General features: G+C 33.8%; 3 protein-coding genes across 6 annotated transcripts in view; 1 reads left to right on the top strand and 2 right to left on the bottom strand.

Moving 5' to 3' along the window:
• The window catches only part of ida (anaphase promoting complex subunit 5 ida), a 57,668-nt gene extending 51,774 nt beyond the window's left edge, over window positions 1–5,894 (bottom strand). The window contains exons 1-2 of one of the 2 annotated variants that reach the window (XM_072543817.1): window positions 5,562–5,894; window positions 2,325–2,627 (exon numbers count right to left, since the gene is read on the bottom strand). In XM_072543817.1, coding sequence (XP_072399918.1) covers window positions 2,325–2,627; window positions 5,562–5,676 — 418 coding nt within the window. In that variant the 5' untranslated portion in view covers window positions 5,677–5,894. The remainder of the gene's footprint in view (window positions 1–2,324; window positions 2,628–5,561) is intronic. The other variant, XM_072543818.1, reaches the window with a different exon arrangement.
• Window positions 5,895–6,143: 249 nt separating this feature from the next.
• Window positions 6,144–7,028, top strand: LOC140450292 (U6 snRNA-associated Sm-like protein LSm2). The gene is made up of 4 exons (XM_072543835.1): window positions 6,144–6,296; window positions 6,369–6,436; window positions 6,499–6,589; window positions 6,817–7,028. The coding sequence occupies exons 1-4, from the start codon at window positions 6,294–6,296 to the stop codon at window positions 6,940–6,942; spliced, it is 288 nt and encodes a 95-aa protein (XP_072399936.1). The 5' UTR covers window positions 6,144–6,293; the 3' UTR covers window positions 6,943–7,028.
• Window positions 7,029–7,149: 121 nt separating this feature from the next.
• The window catches only part of LOC140450290 (LIM/homeobox protein LMX-1.2-like), a 62,582-nt gene continuing 49,131 nt past the window's right edge, over window positions 7,150–20,600 (bottom strand). For all 3 annotated transcript variants that reach the window (XM_072543831.1, XM_072543833.1, XM_072543832.1), the window contains exon 6: window positions 7,150–19,013. In XM_072543831.1, the coding sequence (XP_072399932.1) occupies window positions 18,775–19,013 (239 nt within the window). In that variant the 3' untranslated portion in view covers window positions 7,150–18,774. The remainder of the gene's footprint in view (window positions 19,014–20,600) is intronic.

The following is a 20,600-nucleotide window of genomic DNA, read 5'->3' as shown; positions in this document are numbered from 1 at the left end:
GAACAATCAATTATAGACTATACTATAGTGCAAAAAACTGGATAAGAGACGTAAGGGTAAAAAGGAGTTATGAAATTGGTAGTGACCACTATCTACTAGAAACCACATTCAAAACCAAAAGAAACCAAAAGAAAAGAAATAAAAAGAAATGAGAACATAAACATAAAACACAAAGAAATAATAAAAATTTATAAACTAAGGGAAGAAACAACGAAAATAAGATACTTAGAAGGGCTAGAGAAAGAGATGGACAATGAACATGAAATAACAGAAACAATAGAAGAAGAATGGGGAAAATTTAAAAATGCAATGATAAAAACAGCTATATCAATATGTGGAACTACAAGAAATAACAACAGAGGGAAACGAACATCTTGGTGGAACGATGAAGTGAAAAGAAAAATAAAAGAAAAGAAGAAATTACGGAGAGAATACATACAAGACAAAACGCAACAAAAATATGGAAATTATAAGAGACAAAGAACAAAAGTTAAACAGATAGTTAAGAAAGAGAAAAAGAAGAGTTGGGAAAAATTCGGGGAAAAAATGGAAGAAAACAGCACAGAAAATGTAAAATTATTTTAGACCAAGATGACAATATATAGACCTACAGTGACATATGGAGCAGAAAATTGGATATTAAACAAAAGACATTAGAGCAGAATTCAGGCAGCAGAGATGAAATACCTCAGAAGAACGATCGGAGTAAAAAGAACTGATAGAATCAGAAATGAAGAAATAAGAGAAAGACTCAAAATCAAACCGATACTCGACTCAATCAAGGAGAAAAAATTGGCATGGTTTGGACATCTAACCCGGATGGACCATAATAGACAAGTAAAAAGAGTGTGGGACGCCAAACCAATAGGGAAGAACAGAAGAGGAAGACCCATTAAAGAATGGAACAGTGACATCTCGCAGATACTGCAGAGTAAGGGTAAGACTTGGCAGGAAGCAACACAGATGGCATCCAATAGGAAGGAATGGAGAAAGTTTGTTAAGAGCTAGGACACCTCAGAAGACGTCAAATATTTAAGGTAGTAGTAATTTAATGAATTGTATTATAAACGGCCCAACACCGAAAGGTACAAATGGATCTACTGATTAAGTAAGTTAATACTTTCAAATATATAGATGGCTGAGAAAGTGAGTGATTTGAAATATTGAGTGATCTGAATCAGCCTCCCTTGACTTTACTGCCTTTAGTCCTAAGATCACCCCGACAGCCTTTTTTTGAACTGTAAAAACAGTTGTTCAGCTATCCACTGCAGCACTCTAGCAGATTACTTCATATCACATAACAGAATAAAAGTTTGCATAATATACTGATAGTAGAATCCCCTGGTCTAGATAGCTCTTCAATACCCTTAATTAGTAGCCTCTATCCAGTTTTTTGTGATATTTTGTATTTGTTCCCCCCAATTCAGGTTCTGGTTGATATGAAGATCAAGAAATTAACTGATCTAGCAGGTTCTGTGTTTTTTGATATAAAATTGACTGTATCTGAGAACTATTCTTGTGACTGGCTGGTTCTAAAGTATTATCAAAAACTGTCTTATCAGTATTAAGCAACAGCCTATTTCACTGATCCACTGTTCAGTCTTGCTTAGAGTTTACTCTGCCACTGTAAGGAGTGTTTCTAATGTTTTCCTCAGAACAACACATTTGAGTCATTAGTGAAATTTACAAGGTTTGAGGAACCACTAACCACCGCATTTGGAAGGTTGCTTTAATAGACCAAAAACAAAAGGCCCAAGATGCTCCCTTGTGGTATTCCTAATTTTAAATTGATCTGTCCGGAGTAAAACTTGTAAGAATAACAAACCTGTTGTGCTGCATTATTTTTCAAAAATGTGTTGTAAAACACAGTTGGTTGTCAAGATCACATCATATTTTTTGATCATTTTTTGAACATTATTACTGTTCATACTGTATATAATGAACAAGTAAGTGACATTCGTTATTGACTTAATACTTAATTTCATCCAAAGATTTTAAGTAAATAATTATTCAAATTCAAAATGGTTTTTTAATGCAGGTAACATTTTTGAACTATCCCCAAGAAAATGTAGAGAAATAACAACTTTATTATTTATACCAAACATACCCAGAGAGTAACAATATCAGTTGTAGAAGTTTGGAAGTCTGTAGTTATTAAATTAAAAAAAAAATTGATAAAAACCAGGCATTGGAAGCATGTTGCATTGGAAAATGAGACAGGAAAAGGTTTACCATGCTTTGCACTGATAATAAAATCAGAGATATTTGTCTTATAAACCAGATAATTATTACTAACAGTAATAAGTAATACAATAAACTCTTACCTGCAATACTAGTTTTAGCTATGGAACTATTACTGTTTAGGGGATCATCAGATTTATCCATAATTTTCAGTAAACTATCCACAATATCCAGTAAATTGCCAATTCCCTCTTCATTTAATGTGGCCAATGTTTGGTCAAAAGACTCTATCAAACTATCAGGTATCACATATTTTTTGGATGTTAATAATTTCCTCAGATCAAATAATGGTAGGTCAGGGCTTTGTATTAATCTTAGAGTTAAAACACAGAAGTCTCTTCTGTATTTGCACATGAGTGCTTGATCTTCCATCTCCTTAAATTTTTCTAGAAATAAAAGAAAACTATAAGGGTGACAATATTAAATTTAATAAAAGTGTAACAATCAAAATAAGTCTGTCCCAACATAGATAACTCATAAATTTGAATATTGTATATCATTTAGATGCGTTTTTTCATAGAGATGATGACGATTATCAAAATTGATCTAGCTATCACAATATTTATAGTTTAAGAATAAATGTCTTTTTCCAAGTTTCTTTTAACTACACTTACGAGCAAAAAAAATTGACTCACTTGATGAATTGGATTTTATACTTAGTAATTTTATGTTGTGTTACTTTGAATTAAAATAATTAATGCAAAAAAATATTGTCTATTATAGAGCTTCCAAAAAATAATTGTTTTATGCAAATTGGCAACGTGGACCAACATGAGTTTGCTGGTGGGCGTCTAGTCACTTTTCAAATGTTGACGTGTGTGTACACTTCAAAGTGCAGTAAGTGAATATTTTTAGAGATGGATACTTCGCTAGTGAAGGCGACCCAGGTAATTGCATTATTACGAAAGCTTGAACAGATTTATATTCAAAACAAAATTCAATCTAAGCTTCCACAGACCTCACACTGACACCTGTGTCACTTGTGACAAGTTACAGATGAAAATTAGCCACTGCAAGCCTTGTAAGAAGTAAGCAGCTGAAAAGAACTTTATTTAAAGAAGGCAGAGGCAGCTATAGAAGCTAAAATAAAGTGCAAATTATTAAAGAATGACAGTCATGTTGTGATATGCTTTGATTTGCAAAAGATGATGCCAACACCTTATGTGATAAATTCAAAGGCCTATTATTTGATGAAAAAGATGAAAAAGACAGAAAAGATTTGATTTCACGTTCAAAGCGTCTATGTATCTATTGATACGTATTTCGACTTAAAAAGTCTCATCACAATAGTTATTCATAGCCGTTCTTAGCGTGAAAATTAATCATCTCTGTCTTATTAGAAGCAACAATAACATGGCTTAGTTATGGACGCAATAGCGACATCTGATAGAAAAATCGGTAAGATAGTTTCGAAACAAATTCAGATTTCTGCTTTAATCTGGAGCCTTCTAAAAATTGCAAAGCATGACCAGACGATGATAAAGATGTTAAAAGAGACATGGGGAATCTAAAATTTGCATTCCACGACATGTCTATTCATCTAGGCAGAAATCCTAACGAATTTGTTTCTCGTACTCATACAGAGTAGATCCGAATAAAATGAAAAAGACAGAAAAGATTTGATTTCACGTTCAAAGCGTCTATGTATCTATTGATACGTATTTCGACTTAAAAAGTCTCATCAGAATAGTTATTCATAGCCGTTCTTAACGTGAAAACTAATTATGAGTACGAGAAACAAATTTGCAATTTTTAGAAGGCTCCAGATTAAAGCAGAAATCTGAATTTGTTTCGAAACTATCTTACCGATTTGCCTATTATTTGCTCTAACTCTGGACATACAATATTCACAACCTAACAACAAGTGAAACCGCCCACACAAATATGTGGTATGAACGACAGGCAGGTAGAGGCTGCTAGGAGAAAGCTTCTTGTTTGTTAAAATTTGCCTGTGAAAGGCAATACAAAAGTCACCTAATTGTCAAATTTTAGCTTTATATTGGTAAAAATACCCAAATTGAAACTGTTGATCATCACTTTCCAGTCTCTGGACATTCTTACAAAGAATGTGATCAAGATTTTGGAATAATAGGACTTAAAAAGAAGAAGAACCAACATGATATCTATGTACCAGAAGACTGGATAAATCTGGCTGTCTTAGCAAGTAGAAAATTTAATGTAACTAAGTTAATGGATGCAGACTTTATTGATCTTCAATTACTAAATCAGTACTTCCAGAAAAATATGCTAGGAATATCAGGAATGCGGATATTGCATTATGAAAAGGCAAACCCAGACACTCTTTTTTATAAGACAACATCAGCAGAGGGTATTATGCCTTATCAAAAATTGCCAATGAAGATACAATGAGTAAGTAGGTAGAGTTCCTTATCAGCTATGTTTCAATTGGTAGTTAAAAAGCCCAAGCTTAAATACACAAAGTATGAAGATGTGATGAAACTCTTGTAATTTGTCCCACTGCTATACCATGAATTTTACCTAAGCCTATCTCACAAAACAAATGTACTTTTGTAGGCAATGAAAATGATGATAATCACTTTGATAACAACATTTATGACACAGATGACAGCAATCAAATAGTTTTAAAGTGCCAATATCTAATATTTTCTGTTTTAATACTGTTGTGTAAAAAGAACATACAAAATAGTTGTTTAAATAATAATAAAACCATTTATGTATTTTTGTGCACATTGAGCATTTCCATTCTCACAAAATTAATAAGACATAAAAGGATCTATGTTCACAATAACCCAATATTGTAATACTTTCCGCTATTGGCAATAAAACACAAAGATCTGATTATCCCTCTTACATGGTCACAATGATGCAATTTTAATTTTCCCTCTTACAATAATCTTCTGATTTTGGCTTGAGTTTTCTCTAAATGTTGATTTTGTTACTTAGATCCCTTGACTTCTAAGGGCTTCATATAGCATAGACTTCTAAAACCTTAAACTTTAGATTTTTTACAAATGTAGCCGAGCTATTCTTAAGTGTTAAAATTTAAAGTAAAATACAAACAACTTTAAAACTGCTAATAGGCTATAATAAAAATATATTCTTTAGAATTGCTTGCCAAAGCCTCAAATGCTGGACTAACACAGAAACAGTTTCGGAATCATATTAATTCAACATGTAAAGAATTACAATTAGAATAAGAATAATGGTACTATAAACTTCATTGGATTATATGTGGCAGTTAATGTTGCATTAAATAATAATGATTTCAAATGAAGCATGTGAAAAGGAATATATTTATTACCTGATTAAAACCCCCAAAAAATAAAAAAAGAACTTACCATCATCTCTGAAGAGACAAAAACCTTTGATCAATATTGAAACTGTTAGTCTATGAGGTGTTATTAAATCATTATTCACTTTTTTTGTGGTTGGTGTAGTTTCTTTTGAAGCCATCTTTTTCTTTGTTTACTATATCATTAGCATTTAAAACTAACCGTGGCTGTAGTAGCCCGGATAATTAAGTGTGTTTGCAATTTTAAAATCGTTTAGTTATTATAATCTTTGTTCACTTTGGCGCATAACAGAACAACACATAACCTTTTTCTTTTTTATTGTTTAAAAAAATGATGTTGACAACATCCTGTCATTTTAGCCGACATTCCTCTAAACTGAATGATTTTTCAAATTCCTTCTTCCACTTCTTTTTCTTTTGGGTATTCAAGTCAAGATCTAGTCAAGAAGAAAAAATGTAAATAAATACATAAATATAATATTTAAAATTCTTACATATTACGAATTGAGAAGACTTGTGACTAGATTAAATAATTGTAGATTCTAATAAATTATATATAAATTATTTTTGTACATTATGAATTTTTTAGGAATACAATTTTTATACTATGATCATTGAATGCTATGATACAATTATCTCGTAAGAAGAAATCTTCTACAAATATAAATTTGTAACGATTGTAACCAGCAGGTCGCGCCGCAATATTGGCTAGAGAACTAAAGATTGACAGATAAATATTTTCCTAACCTTGCTTTCGCTCGTTAAATTAACGTTCAAAATGGTAATATATTTTTGATAAAATATAATATAATAGTTGTTATAACATATTATAAATATGTTCTCTATGTTTTAGCTGTTTTACTCATTCTTCAAATCTCTAGTTGGAAAAGACGTTGTTGTTGAACTAAAAAACGATTTGAGGTATAGCTATACTTTCGGCTTTTTGCAAATTGGAGCATTGTAAATATTTTTATTTGTTTTAGTATATGTGGAACATTACACTCTGTAGACCAATATCTAAATATAAAATTAACAGATATAAGTGTAACGGATACAGATAAATATCCTCACATGGTAAGTAATTTACTAAAATATAGTATTGTTCTGAAGCTATTTTCTTGTGGCATCTTAATGCAAATATTTTTATTAGGAATAAGCCACAATTTAGTTTAAAATAAGACTTTTCGAAAAATACAAAACATTGATTCCAAATTATTCCCAATAAAAATAGTAATTAAAATACATTAAAAACAATTTTAGGACAATTATATGATGCTATCAAATTATATTTTCCTTTTTAGCTGTCAGTCAAAAATTGTTTTATCAGAGGATCTGTGGTTCGATATGTTCAATTACCAGCAGATGAAGTTGATACACAACTATTGCAAGATGCAGCTCGAAAAGAAGCCTCTGCACCTACTAGATAAGTTATACTAGGGTACCTAAGCATTACTTTTAAGGTATTTTTAAGTGTCTGCGAACTGCATTTACAGAATAAACTAATTTTAGAATTCATATTGTATTTTTTGAGTGATAGAGGTATAAAATTTAATACAATATTTACATATCTGTTAGATACAGTCTCCTTTCTGTTCTTGCTACTTTCACCTTAGAGATGATTTCAAATAATATAAATTAAAGTTTTCAAAATATCAACGTTGATGGAATTTGCCACCCTAGAGAACTAATAAACTGATGTTAACAAAGTAAACAATTTACCAATCAATGTTTCCAAATATCAGTTGATAATCATTCATTACCCTACGTAGCTACATATCTGTGCTTCAAATATAAATGTTGCAATCTACCACTGTTTTAAGTTAAGAATCATGTAATACAGTATATGTCCTCTATTAGTTGTGACTGTTTAGGAAAGCAGTGGTTGAAGTTAACATCACTACTTTCATAAACACAAAATCATATTATCTATATAGATATTCATCTGGTATGTTAATTAATTATTCCTTCAGCTTCTTCTAGTGCCAACTCTACTAATGAAGGTTGGCTATAACCATTGCAAATTCGTCTCTATCTTCTGCTTTTCTTAAAAACATCTGTGTATTCAAACCAGTCTAGTCGGGAATGTTTTTCAGCCAGGATATTTGTCGTCTACCAGGTCCCTTTTTTCAGTCTATTTTACCTTTCATAATCAGTTGCACTAACTCGTACTTCACATTTCTAAGTATGTGTCCCAAATATGCTGTCTTTATTCATTTAATGTTGGTCAAAAGTTTCCATCACTCTTCCCATTTTGTGCAACACCATTTCATTTGTAATATATGATTGGTCCATAGTATTTTCATAATTCTAAAAATCCACATCTCAAAAGCTTGCGGCTTTTTCATCAAGTCAACATTAACAGTCAAAGCTTCGACACCATAAAGAAGAATTTAGTGGATATAACATTTTACCATACAATATCAGATTTATAGATTGAAACTTTGTTTACTGAGAAATTTACTCTTCTTCAAAAAGGCTGCTCTTGATTGCTCTATTTTGGATTTAGATCTAGAGTAATTCAGAATCCAAAGTACTTCATTTTGTCCACTTGTTCAATATCTTCATTTTTAACTGGATCCTAGTTATGACTTTATCCCTCCTACTGATAACCTTTTGTTTTCTTTATGTTTATTGTTAAACCAAACTGTTTCCCAATATCACAAATTGTATTTAGTAGCTTCTACAAGTCTTTCTCACTTTCAGCGATGCTGACTGTATCATTGGCATAACAAATGTTATTTATATTTTCACCATTTATCTTGATCCCTTCTGTATAGTTTTCAATAGCTTGTAATAATAAATCTTTGGAGTATATATTAAATAGTAATTGTGAAAGTACACAGCCTTGTCTCACACCTCCACTTATCTGTTGCGCATCCATGCTATTTCCATCTAATATCATATCATTTTTGTCTAGTCCTTTTGCCTTTAGACATTCCACGAGAATGTTATGTTTAACTTTGTCGAAAGCTTTCTCATAGTCTATAAATGCGACAAAAAAATCATTTTGTTGGTTTCAACATTTTTGAGCAAGAGTTGTAAAACTAAAAAAACAGCTTCTACTCTTCTGAAGCTATTAAGAAAGCCAAACTGTCTTAACTCATATCCACTTCACACTATCTGAATATTCTTGCATGCATAACCTTTAAAAATGTTTTCAATAGTTGTGACATTAAGCTGATTAATCTATGGCCATTACATTGTTTGAGATTCTTGGGTTTTCAAGTCAAGAATGAAGTCAAAATAATTACCATCACTGAGTCACGCCCTGCCAAGAGCTCAAGGAACGAGGAGGAGGTATCTCACCAGATTTGTATATGTTGTTAAAGAGCTATTGCACTTAAATTGTCTTGGCCCTGGCCCAGGGGTTCTGGCAGATTTTGTTTCCTCGCTATCAATTTGTGATGGTTCCATTCTTGTGTCCATGAAAAGATCTTCAATATAATATAGTCCATACTTACTTGTTTTATTTGAATTGGATTATTAATAGGTTTATTGTTTTTGTCAATTAATTAGTTAGGTGTGTTTGTTCGTGATTTTCCAGAAAATTCTCTTTTTTATGTAAATTATAATGATCATGTTTTTTTCTGCAATTCCTCTATTTAATGCATGTTTCCATTATCCACTTTTCCTTAGCCTCTTTTATTTTGTTCCTTATTTATGGTTTTTCTCTGTATTTATATGGATTTTTGTTTCTATATTTTCTTTGCTCCATGATTTCCAGTATTTCTTGAGTCATCCAAGGTTTTCAGCTTTATTCTTTCTTTTGTAGAGTTTCGTTTTGTGTCTTTATAACAGAATCTTTGATTTTGCTTGACATAATATTCACATTCTCAGTGTTTTTCATTTCTAATGTTAATGTGTTTATTTCTTGATTTATACAAGTTGACGCCTCAGCACATAATATTTCGTTTATCTTAAGCAACTGAGTATTCACCTTAGAACTTTTGGATTTTATTATCTTTTTTACCCTCAGTTTTATTTTTGAGACAAGGAGGTTATGGTTTGAGAGCACATCTGTTTCAGGGTAAATTTTAACGCTTATAATGGAATTTCCAAATCTTAGATTGGTTAGTATAAAGTCGATCTGATTTCTAATGCAATTTTGTTTATTATCCTATGGTGACCTCCAGGTATACAGTCTACGGGTTGGTAATCGAAACCATGTGTTCATAAACCAGGTTTTCTTATTGACAAAATTGAGCCATTCAGTCGCCTCTAACATTTCTTGTTTTTAAACCATAATCACCTAGTATATAGTCCACTCGACCTTTTCCTATCTTTGCATTTAAATCGCTGATTATTATTGTAATTTCTTCCTTCCTGATGAATTGTAAAAGTTGTTTGAGTTGTTTCTTCCGCTCTCTCTCCAATGGCGCTACAGCCCAAATCGGGCCTTGGCCTCCTCCAAAATATGCCTCCAACATTGTCGGTCCCGCGCCGATCTTCTCCAGGTTCTTACGTCTAGCAAATTTTGCGCGTCCGGTGCCACTTCATCCTCCCATCTTTTCCGTGGCCTTCCTTTTGGTCTTTTGCCCTGCATTTTACTATCTAGGGCTCTTTTCGGCAATCTTTCTGTCTCCATTCTTACTACATCCAGCCCAGCGAAGTCTCTGAAGTTTAACGAATTCTGAGATCGGTGTCTCTTTGAACAGTTGGTAGAGTTCATGGTTATACCTGGATCTCCATATTCCGTTTTCGTTAATAGGTCCAAATATCTTTCTTAGGACTTTTCTTTCGAAGACTTCCAGTTTTCTTTTTGTCTATTCTGTCATCACCCATGTCTCGCATGTATAACATACTATTGGTTTGAGAATAGTTTTGTAGACCCTGATTTTCGATCTCCAGTGTGTGTTTTTGGAGCGAAACACATGATCGAGTGAAAAATAAGCTTTGTTTCCCTTTACTATTCTTCTTTGGATTTCTGTTTCTTCTGTTCCATTCGTGTTTAATGCAACTCCTAAATATGTGAAACTTTCTACCGTTTTAATATCGTCCTCTAATTCAACTTGTTTCTTCCGCACACAGACAAAATTTGTCTTATTCCACGGATTAAAGTCTAATTTTGATACTAGCTCTATTCCCAAAGGAAAGAAGAAAGCACAAATACTCCATTATTACATAGAAATATTTCAACATCAGTATGCAATGGCGCTCTAGTCCTTTCAGCTTGTATTTATCTAACCAGCTACTTCTTAGTCTACCTAGCAGACACCTTCCTTTTGTATTTACTGTTAAACTTTTTTTGCACTTGTGTCTTCAGGCATACACTGCAGATGTCCCAACCTTCACATTTCTCACAAAACTTGGCTGTCTTATATAGATCTGGTTGACTTTAGCATGAGTATGTCTTCCTCAGGTAGAAACTGGTGATGCTGACAATTGTTGGTAGTTTCTATATCAAACTTAATGAGTTTATATGAATTTTGTAATTCAATGTTTGTGTTTATGAATTAAATATTTTAGTATTTCTAATAATAAGTGTTTTTTAAACACGAAAAGTATAACATACTGAATTCAGTTTTTGATTAAACTCTTAAATATGGTTTTTACAATGCCATTTTGTTTTAATATAAATTCGACGGTAAAAATTCTATAACTTTTTATCCGGGTGTCGTATCGATAAAAATCAAAAAGCGTTTTAAAAGTGAAGAGCTTTCTTATGTAATTTTTGTATTTTGTCGCAATTCACGTCAGTTTCTATAAGTGTTAAATAAATAAATTTTGTGTCTATAGGAAAAAACTTTGTGTTCCTTAAACATGTTTGATGTGTTTACAATACTTATACTACTTTTTCGAGAAATTGTCTCTGTAAGTCGTCCTCGGTTTCCGCTATAATTGTTGCGTGTTATGTTATGTATAGCAAATTTCGCCTTTACTGATATTGGATGGATTAAGTATGGAGTAGTTCATCGAGTGAAACTGATAAGTCAATACATATATGAAATCTAGTAATGAAATATTATATTTAATCGTTTTATTGAGAAAAATAAGTAGCTGAATAAGGTTGAGGCAAAAGAAAAATTATCTTACTTATTATATTCTTTTATTTAAAATATACATAATAAAATCTAGACAATATTAAATCCCTATATTTGGCATAAACATTTCATCACAAGTAATAATTCGACTCATTTTGAATGTAAATAGTAAACAATACAACTACATTTCTATTATTTACTATTTTTATTCGTAATTTGAGGTTGACTAATTTTATATTATAATGTATGTACAGTTACAATTTGTATTTTCTAAGTAAATTCATGTATTATACATTTTTTCTCAATTAAGTGCACAAATAAATTTTCTGTACAAGTTTTTACAATGTTTTTAAAAAATTAAAGGAAATTTCTTTCGCAAGTGTTGTTTTTACACATTTTTATTTTATTCGATATTGTTTTGTAGTAAAAACGCTCATTAAAGATAAACATTTATACAAACATATTTTACTAGAATTATGGCACAAAATGACACCATAAAACAATAATCTCAATGGAAATAAGGGGTCGTGCGAAATTCGTAGCAAACTGCGATTGCCATTGTCACCTTTGACTAGAAAGGATACGGCCTTAAAGGCATTCCGGCATAATTCAACGGATGGTAGCTTCGCAGCATTACCCGCTCGAGTAAGTGTGTCGACCAAATGTCCGAACCTGCGGTTTCTCTTGCACTGAGCAGGATTACTATTTTAACGACGAGACATTATTAGGGATAAACCAAACAGTCTTACGATGCTCTGAGTGCAGTCCACGGGAATTCTGCTTTACAATGATAGGTGGAGCCGACATGGGAGGATCAAAGAGCGATGCCGCTTTGAACCCTTGGCTGCCACAAGCCAGTTATCTCTGTAGTAACTTTTCTGACACCTCTTGCTGAAACCTCTTCAAGTCAAAAGGTTCAAGAGGCCGTTTCTTAGTACCTATAAATAGGTTGTGAGTAGATATGCTATGAACCCCTACCCCCGATCGGTAATGCCAAACGTCACGCGTCACATCAAAAAGTCACATTTTCACGTCAAAGCGTTACGTGTCACGTCAAAACATCACGTTTTCACATCAAAATGTCACGCGGCACGTCAAAACGTCACATTTTCTCATCAAAACGTCACATTTTTACGGCAAAGTTTTTCGCATCACGAAAAAATTCCCATTTTGACGTAAAAGGTGACGTTTTGACTCTTGAAGTGTTACGAGTGTTTTTGACGAGAAAATGTTACGTTTTGATTATGATTTAACAAGAAAATGTGACGATTTGGGGTGAGGCGTGACATTTTGACGTAAAAACGTAACGTTTTGACGTGAAAACGTGACATTTTGACGTGACGCGTGACATTTGGCATTTACGGCTAGGGGTTGTGGTTGCGATTTAGGGGTTGTGCTCAAACGTACATAGCATCTATACTGTTGTGAACATCAGGATCCACTTATTTCTTACTCTACGCGAGATTTCTGTCCTTAGGACAGGTCATTTGCGTTATTCTTTGACAGATGTACCGCCCAGTCAAATTCTCCGTCTGGCCGTGTCCTCGAATCGAATCAGGCTGGAGATAAGTTACCGCTCTAAACGAAGCACACGAACGTTAGCCGAGCAAGCCCTATCAGCTTGCCTTTCAGAAACGTAACCGACGAACGGCACAACGAAACGTCACTCTGTGCGAACGACGCACGCATTTTGCCTTACCGAGTAAGTAAAGAAACCATGCAAGAATATATATATATATATATATATATATATATATATATATATATATATATATATATATATATATATATTACATATATACATTTTCAAGAAAATATTGACACTATAAGGATGGATAGTAAAAAAAGAGTTGGTCGAGAAAGTGATGATAACCCGATGAAGCAAAAAATAATCTTTAACATAAAGGATGTTACAAAGTGGAGAGCAAATACTAAGGACCATTGAAATTTATGACCAAGAAGAAATAGATATATATATAAAGTAAAAAATTTGCAAACCCAAAAGAATATCCAACTTATCTTTAATATAAAAATGTGTAAAATAAAGTATATTTTTAACAATCTTGTTGCGTAGTTATATACGAAGGGGTTTTTAAACGATTTATCCCGTGATCCGGCTATGCCATTTTTCCCTCTTTGATCTGGTCAGAGAAAGTAGTATCAATACGTCACATCTTTCAGGGATCCATTGACACGCAGCACAAAATATACAAATGAGAATTGAGGGTTTTTAAATATCCGGCAAATCTTCTAAAAACTCCCTTCGTATGTTTACATTTGATCGTTTGAATGTTCATCTATCGCCGAAAAACTGTTCTAGTACCTGTTGATCAGGCACATAAAAGAAACGTACTCATTTCTTTACTTGTGTGTTTGATAGGGACGTCTTAAAACGCCCAATAACAGAATCTTGGCAATAAATGAACATACATATTAAAATCAGCTTATTAATTTATAATAAAATACCAACATATAGTAAAAGATCTTCATGAATAGATATAATTTATAATTGTTACATTTTTTGAACTGTACATTTTTAGAGAATTGACTATTAATTTGATTCGAAAATATATTTACTTAAACATGTCTTTAACATACACTATGCTATTCATAAAGTTCTAAAAAAAATAAATAAAAACAAAAACAAACATATAACAATAACAAAAATGTGACTAGAATTTTTCAGTCAGTGTTTCTCAAATAAGGTATGTGAGACATTTTTGATAAAATTTGATATGTACCTTATCTTAATATGTACATGTTTTATATAAGGAAACAAACATGGAAAATAGAGACAAAGAAATTGAAATGGGGGGATACCAATGAGATACACGAAATGTTCCTGTAATTTCTAGGTATTTCTACCTTTACGGTGTGACTGTTTTGCTAAAAATATTAATCACTGTTTTTAACTACAGTAGTACCTAGATATATGGGTGACCTAATTTACGAGTGTTTTGAGATACAACAAGTTAAGCGATTCATGTTTTACTTTGGACACGGCGGTTTACTACACCGCTGCACACGACCCTAACATGCGCCCCGCATGTTGAGGTCATATGCAGCGTCTAACAGTTTCTCGCATCTCAGACTAGATCTCAGTCTGTGCACTTTCGCTTGTTGGAGCTGGTTTGACAACTTTAGGAAAGGGATTATCATGCACTTAGTCATCAGGTATGGTGAGGCAGCAAGTTTGAATGTCAAGGCAGCTGAGGTTTACATCTAAGCGTCTTGCGAATCTGAAGGCTTGTGTCACTATGAAATCCTTTTTGGAGTGGACAAACCTTGTTGAACCTTGCTGACAAATCAGCAGGGGATTTCTAATTTTAAGAATTTGTACACCAAACACATTTTTCGATGCTGTTTTAAGTTGACGGGGAATAGAAACCTTATCCTTCGAGAATTCTGGAAGGACCACTTCTCTAACATCATGATGTGCCTAAGAATAATTGATCATGCCTGGCTGGGTGTTACAATAAGGACCTTAACCTCTGCATGGAAGAAGCTATGGTCTGAGGCTGTAGCTGAAAGGGTCTTCGAAAAATTGGAACCCAAAGTGTCAGTGGTAGACGAGATTGTTTCTCTGGGAAAGTCCATGGGTCTGGAGGTGGATGAGAGAGATGTGAACAAACTCGTCAAGGAACAGTTTCAGCAGCTGACAACAACCGAGAAGCTACACGATCTACATTCGCAGCAGCATAAGGTGGTTCAACGAAAAATTGGTTTTGAAGCAACAAAATCAAACAAATGAACAGCAGATGTACGCGAAACCGGCTCCAGAAACACGAAGATTTTGAAACAGAAAGGTTTGCGGTTAAGTCTTTGGGCAGATTTGTTCAACACTATCTATAGAACTGGGAAAATACCTTCAGGTTGCATCAGGTTCAAAAAAGCTAATGCATCTAAATATGATATGATTATTGCATGATAAACTTGATGTCTCACATATTAAAAAACGTTCTTGAGAGTCCTCATCATCATAGTCATTAACATCTTGGCAAATATGTTGTGGTTCATCATTGAGCTTCAGCAGCTATTATAAGCTGATCAATGATACTTCTCCATTCGTCTTATACACGCATATATACAAGAAGTGCAAGCGACTTCAGAAACGGAGAGGGAACTTGTGAGGCTTTATTCTCGCTCATAGAGCCCGTGGCATGAATGTGCAAATATACGGCTGTTTTATAGACTATCGCAAAGCTTTAGATTGAATTTAACATTAGAAACTAGCAGAGATATTCAGAGCAACGGACATAGATGAGAGTGACTTACGAATCGTCACAGAACTGTATCGGCATAAGATAGATTAAGTAAGTGTGGAGAAGATAGCCATAAGAAAAGGTGTACGACATGGATGTATATTGTACTCATTTCTCTTTAATCTGTATGCGGAAAACTTCTTGGCAGAGGCTCCTAAAGGTAATAGCGCAGGAATCATAACCAACGGCAAACCAATCAATAATATAAGATATGCCGATGATACAGTTGTTCTTGCCAGCAGCCTGCCGGAATTACAGAAACTTATAGACGACATTATAGAATATCTTCTTCTTCTTCAGTGCCTTATCCGGTCCGGATGTTGGCGATCATCAAGGCTATCATGGTTTTGTTGACTGCTCTGCGAAACAGCTCCGCTGAGGTCATCCCAAACCATTGTCGGAGATTTTTCAACCACGAGATACGACGGCGTCCCGGTCCTCTTCTGCCAAATACTTTACCCTGCATAACAAGTTGAAGAATTCGATATTTTTCTTCGTTCCGCATCACGTGGCCGAGGTACTCAAGCTTACGTTGTTTAATTAAATTAAGCACTTCTTTTTCTTTTGTCATGCGCTGTAGGACCTCAACGTTGGTGACATGGTCCACTATAGATTATAGGTTCTAGGATTATAGATTCTAGATTATAGGTCCACTAATGGTCCATTATAGAATATAGCGAACGTTATGGCAATATATATAAACATCACCAAAACGAAACTCTTTTCTCCAAATTACAAACATAAGCTGTACTCTGAATACGTGACAGAATCGTTGAATAGGTGTAATCCATTAGATACCCGGGTGCAATAATGAATAGTAAATGCGATTGGACGGAAGATAATTGAACAGGTTAGGAAGACATTCATCGGAATGAAAACCTGCATCAGGTGGGATCTAGACATAAGTCTTCGAATGAGAATGCTGCGCTGTTATGTATTCCCAATTCTTCCCTACGGTTGTGAGAGCTGGATTCTTAATAGAAAACCTTAACATATATATAAGAATACTAGATATTCCCTGGGCCAAAAAATAACAAACATCGAAGTTCTTAACAGAATACAGAAGAACAAGAAAGCTGTGGATCGGTTGTGTAGCGGCGGCCGTATCCAAGCATCTGCCTTACCGAAAGAAACGGACTAACCAAATACTGCTAGGGTCCTGAACTCTGCCTTGTTCCCGCGGAAACGAACGCAGGACGCGAACTGTCGGTTTACTTCAATGAATGTAAGTACAGTAACCTGGTCGTAGTTTAAGGTGTCGGTAGTCTGTATAGGGGTGCTAAAAGCAAGATGAGTCCATTAGTCATACTGGTCAACACCCTTAGTATCATAAACGAGCTCACGTGGAACCACTCTGCTCTCATTCCATATATCCTCTGTGTGAAGGACTGTAAGCATATAACTCTGTGCGGAGGACTGCAAGCTCATAAACGTCTAGTCCCAAGCTGGACGTGCGCCTGTAGTACAAACTCACTTTAATGATGAGTTGTAGAGGAGTAGGCTCCTTGGCGGTGAGCTGTCCAACGCACTAGGTCGGGACGTTACTCCTACCCGCGTTCACTATTTCGCCCTCACAGAGATAACTGACAGAGAGACGGATACAAAATACCTAGGGTGATTATTGAATGACAAATTCAGGGGAAAAGGTCAATAGGAAGAAGACAAAATTCTTAGCTCAAAGACTTGCGACGTTGACTCGGTAAAATATCGACCGAGATCTTCAGAGCCGCTGTTGCGCGAGCAGCTATAGCTAGATTTAATCGCCAATCTTAGAAGTGGTACGGCACAGTAAGAAGAAGCAGACGTACTGTAAATGTTCTCCAATCAAACTTATATAGACTAAAATGATTGAATTTAAAAATTGTTTCAGTAGCTGAAATAACAAACCTAGTTCATTTTTAGACTATATCTCTAATAAATAAAGAAGAAAATGAAAAAATACAAGTTCTTTTATCCTCGGGACTAGTTTAAAATTAACTTTTCTTGATTTATTAATTATTATTAATAAATGAAAACTTCTTTAACATTAAAATACTTAATGTATTATTTATAATAGAAACATCTTGCGTTAACATTTTTCTTAAGATAAGAAAGGTACCAAATAGTATCATAATTTGTCTCACCCTATTTAATTTGAAAATAATAGAAAATTGTCAAGTGTGGAAATATAAAATAAATAAATATTTAACATACTTTTGGTAAATAATAAAATATTCGAGTGAAGTTTATACATTTTTTCATGTTTTCAACTTTTCTCCGCTCTATATGTACTTTTTACATATTTACGATTAAGATAAACTTTCTCAGTGGGTTATCTTTTATATAAAATCTAAGCCTCTATTTACGGAATAATATTCTTATTCCATATAAAATATAATAATTATTAATTAAAGTTTTTATAAGTCAACAAAGAGTTTGTCAATAAATCTTCCTGCGTTATAGTTGCTAAACGAGACAATTAATTTTATAAATATTAAGCGAGGTGTAAACTAGGATGTGTATTAATTATCTTTTCTTTTATTTAATATGTATTAACTTTCTAAAACGCCCAAGTAAATAGAGCAAATAGAGCCGCAGGTTCCTGAATGAAACGATATGGAGAATATATATAAAAATATCGAGGCAGAAGTACAAAACAGTCATCAGATCAATAATAGCATATGCGACAGAGACACGACCTGACACAGAGAGGTCACAAATAATGTTAGAAACAGCAGATGCAAACTCTTGATTGATGGTAAGACACTATGGGAAAGAGCTAGAAGTAGAGATACACGGCGTAATTTCAAGCTAGAGAACATCAGGGACTGGGTAAGAAATAGAAGAGTAGAATGTATCGATCGTATAAGCCGAATGACAACAAATAAACTAGTAAAGATGGCGAGAGACGACTCTAGTTTTTAAAATTATCTTCGTAATTTTGAACTCAAAATTTGACCAAATTAGTAAAACTTTAATTAATTACACTTGTGTAAAACCTGTTGAGAAAATTTACCCGTGATCTACTCCTCCTTGTCTACTGTTCTGTGCTAAAGTATGAGTTCTGCATGAGGTAGAGTTTGTCTATGGGATTAGCTATGGAGGTCGACGTAGACGTCGAGCCTGCTTCGTTGTGGTGGGAATGTGACTGAAGTTCGAGGTTTTGGAGAGACATGGTATCCGATGTAGCTTCATCCAGCTGATCGAAGTTTGTACTGTCGTCCAAAGAGATATCTGAACTGCAGAAACTTTCGCCAGAGTGGGCTGGATAGTTATCTGTAAAAATATAAATGTTGTAAATAGAGTATTTTTATAATAATTTATGAGGTGTAATAAAATTTATACATTAACTTTGATAATAATAGGTAAATCAGCCTCAAGCGATTGCTTAAATTTTTTTTATAACTATGTTTATTTACAATCTACATCATTATAGAGTATTAAGTAAATATGTTATTCGTTTTGAGCGTAACGAAGAGACATTCAATGATGTCCCACCTTACTATATTTTGGTTTAGTTTTGAAGTAGGTCTTGGGGCCAGGTTCTATCTAGTCTCCTTGTGACTGGACCAGTGTTGAATAATATCCTTACTAGCTTATTTTCGTGGTTAATTGTACGTTAATTTTGCGACTCTTATTTGATTTCTTCTCTAATGAAAGTAATCTTTGAGTCTTAGTGAAGTGTTTGATTACTTACGTACCAGGGTGCATCTACAATTGATCTTAGCACTTTAGACTGAAATCTTTGGATGATATTCAGCGAAGTTGGCTTTGCACAGCCTCATAGATGTAGTTCGTAGTACCAGATAGGTTTGAGTATGGCTTTGTATAGAAGAATTTTGTTTTGGATGTTGAGTTTTGATTTACGTCCAAGGAGCCAATACATATGCCGAAATTTTCAGTCAGCTCTCTTCTTTTGGTCTGGATATGTTTCTTTCAAGTGAGATGTTGGTCAAGATTAAGGCCAAGGTATTTAGCGTCTGTTACTGTTGGTATTCTTACATTGTCAATTTTTACAAGTGGGCATGTGTTGTGGCGGTTAGTAAATGTTATTTGAGTTGATTTTGTTTACTTTTGTTCGCCATTTTATGCTCTAATCGCTGAGTATGTCCAGATGATGTTGCAGGTTTTGTATGGGATTTTCATTTACAGCGATTTTAGTGTTATTAGTCTCTGGTATATCGGCTGTGTAGGGGGAAAAACACTACCCTGCGGGACTCGGGAGTTGAGAGGACAGAGGTTGAATTGTTGGTCATTGAATTTTACAGAGAAATATTTATTTGATTTGTAGGATTTGAGTATTAGGAAATAGTTACCAAATAGTGCTATTTTAACTTTTCAAAGCAGACCTCTGTGCCAGAATTTATCAAACGCTTGTGAGATTTCTAGGAATATAGCGTTCCAGTAGTTCTTTTCTTCAAGACTTTTTGATATTTCATTTATTATTTGATTGACTTGTTGGGTAGTGCCGTGATTTTCTCGAAAACCAATCTGATGTTTCGGTAGTAGAAATTCATAATCGGCGTATATCGTTTGTAACAGCAATCTTTCAAAAACTTTGCTTGCGGTTGGGAGTAGCTGATGGGTCGATAATATGTTACTTCATTTGGCTCTTTTCCTTGCTTAAGGGTCATAATGGTTTCAGCGAATGTTCATATTTTTGGAAAGTATGATAAGTTTAGCATGCGGTTAAATATAACTGTTAGCATAGTAATGGTCTTGCGAAGAGGTTATTTTAGTACTTGGGCCGAGATTAAATTATAAACTGGACCCTTTCGTGAGTTGAGTTTGTTTATTTCTTTCTTGTACGTACCCATTCGTCATTTGGTTTATGGATGGAAGGGATAGTTGTGTATGGTTTAT

Source organism: Diabrotica undecimpunctata, chromosome 9 (assembly GCF_040954645.1).
Source record: "Diabrotica undecimpunctata isolate CICGRU chromosome 9, icDiaUnde3, whole genome shotgun sequence".
Classification (NCBI taxonomy): Eukaryota; Metazoa; Arthropoda; class Insecta; order Coleoptera; family Chrysomelidae; genus Diabrotica; species Diabrotica undecimpunctata.
Note: the sequence above shows the minus strand (reverse complement) of the source record. Positions and strands in the feature narration are given on the sequence as shown.

Bases quoted from the DNA above. Each gene is read 5' to 3' on its own strand.
- LOC140450292 (XM_072543835.1), top strand. The intron at 6,437-6,498 runs GTATAGCTATAC...TATTTGTTTTAG, and splicing joins GAACTAAAAAACGATTTGAG to TATATGTGGAACATTACACT. The intron at 6,590-6,816 runs GTAAGTAATTTA...TTTCCTTTTTAG, and splicing joins CAGATAAATATCCTCACATG to CTGTCAGTCAAAAATTGTTT.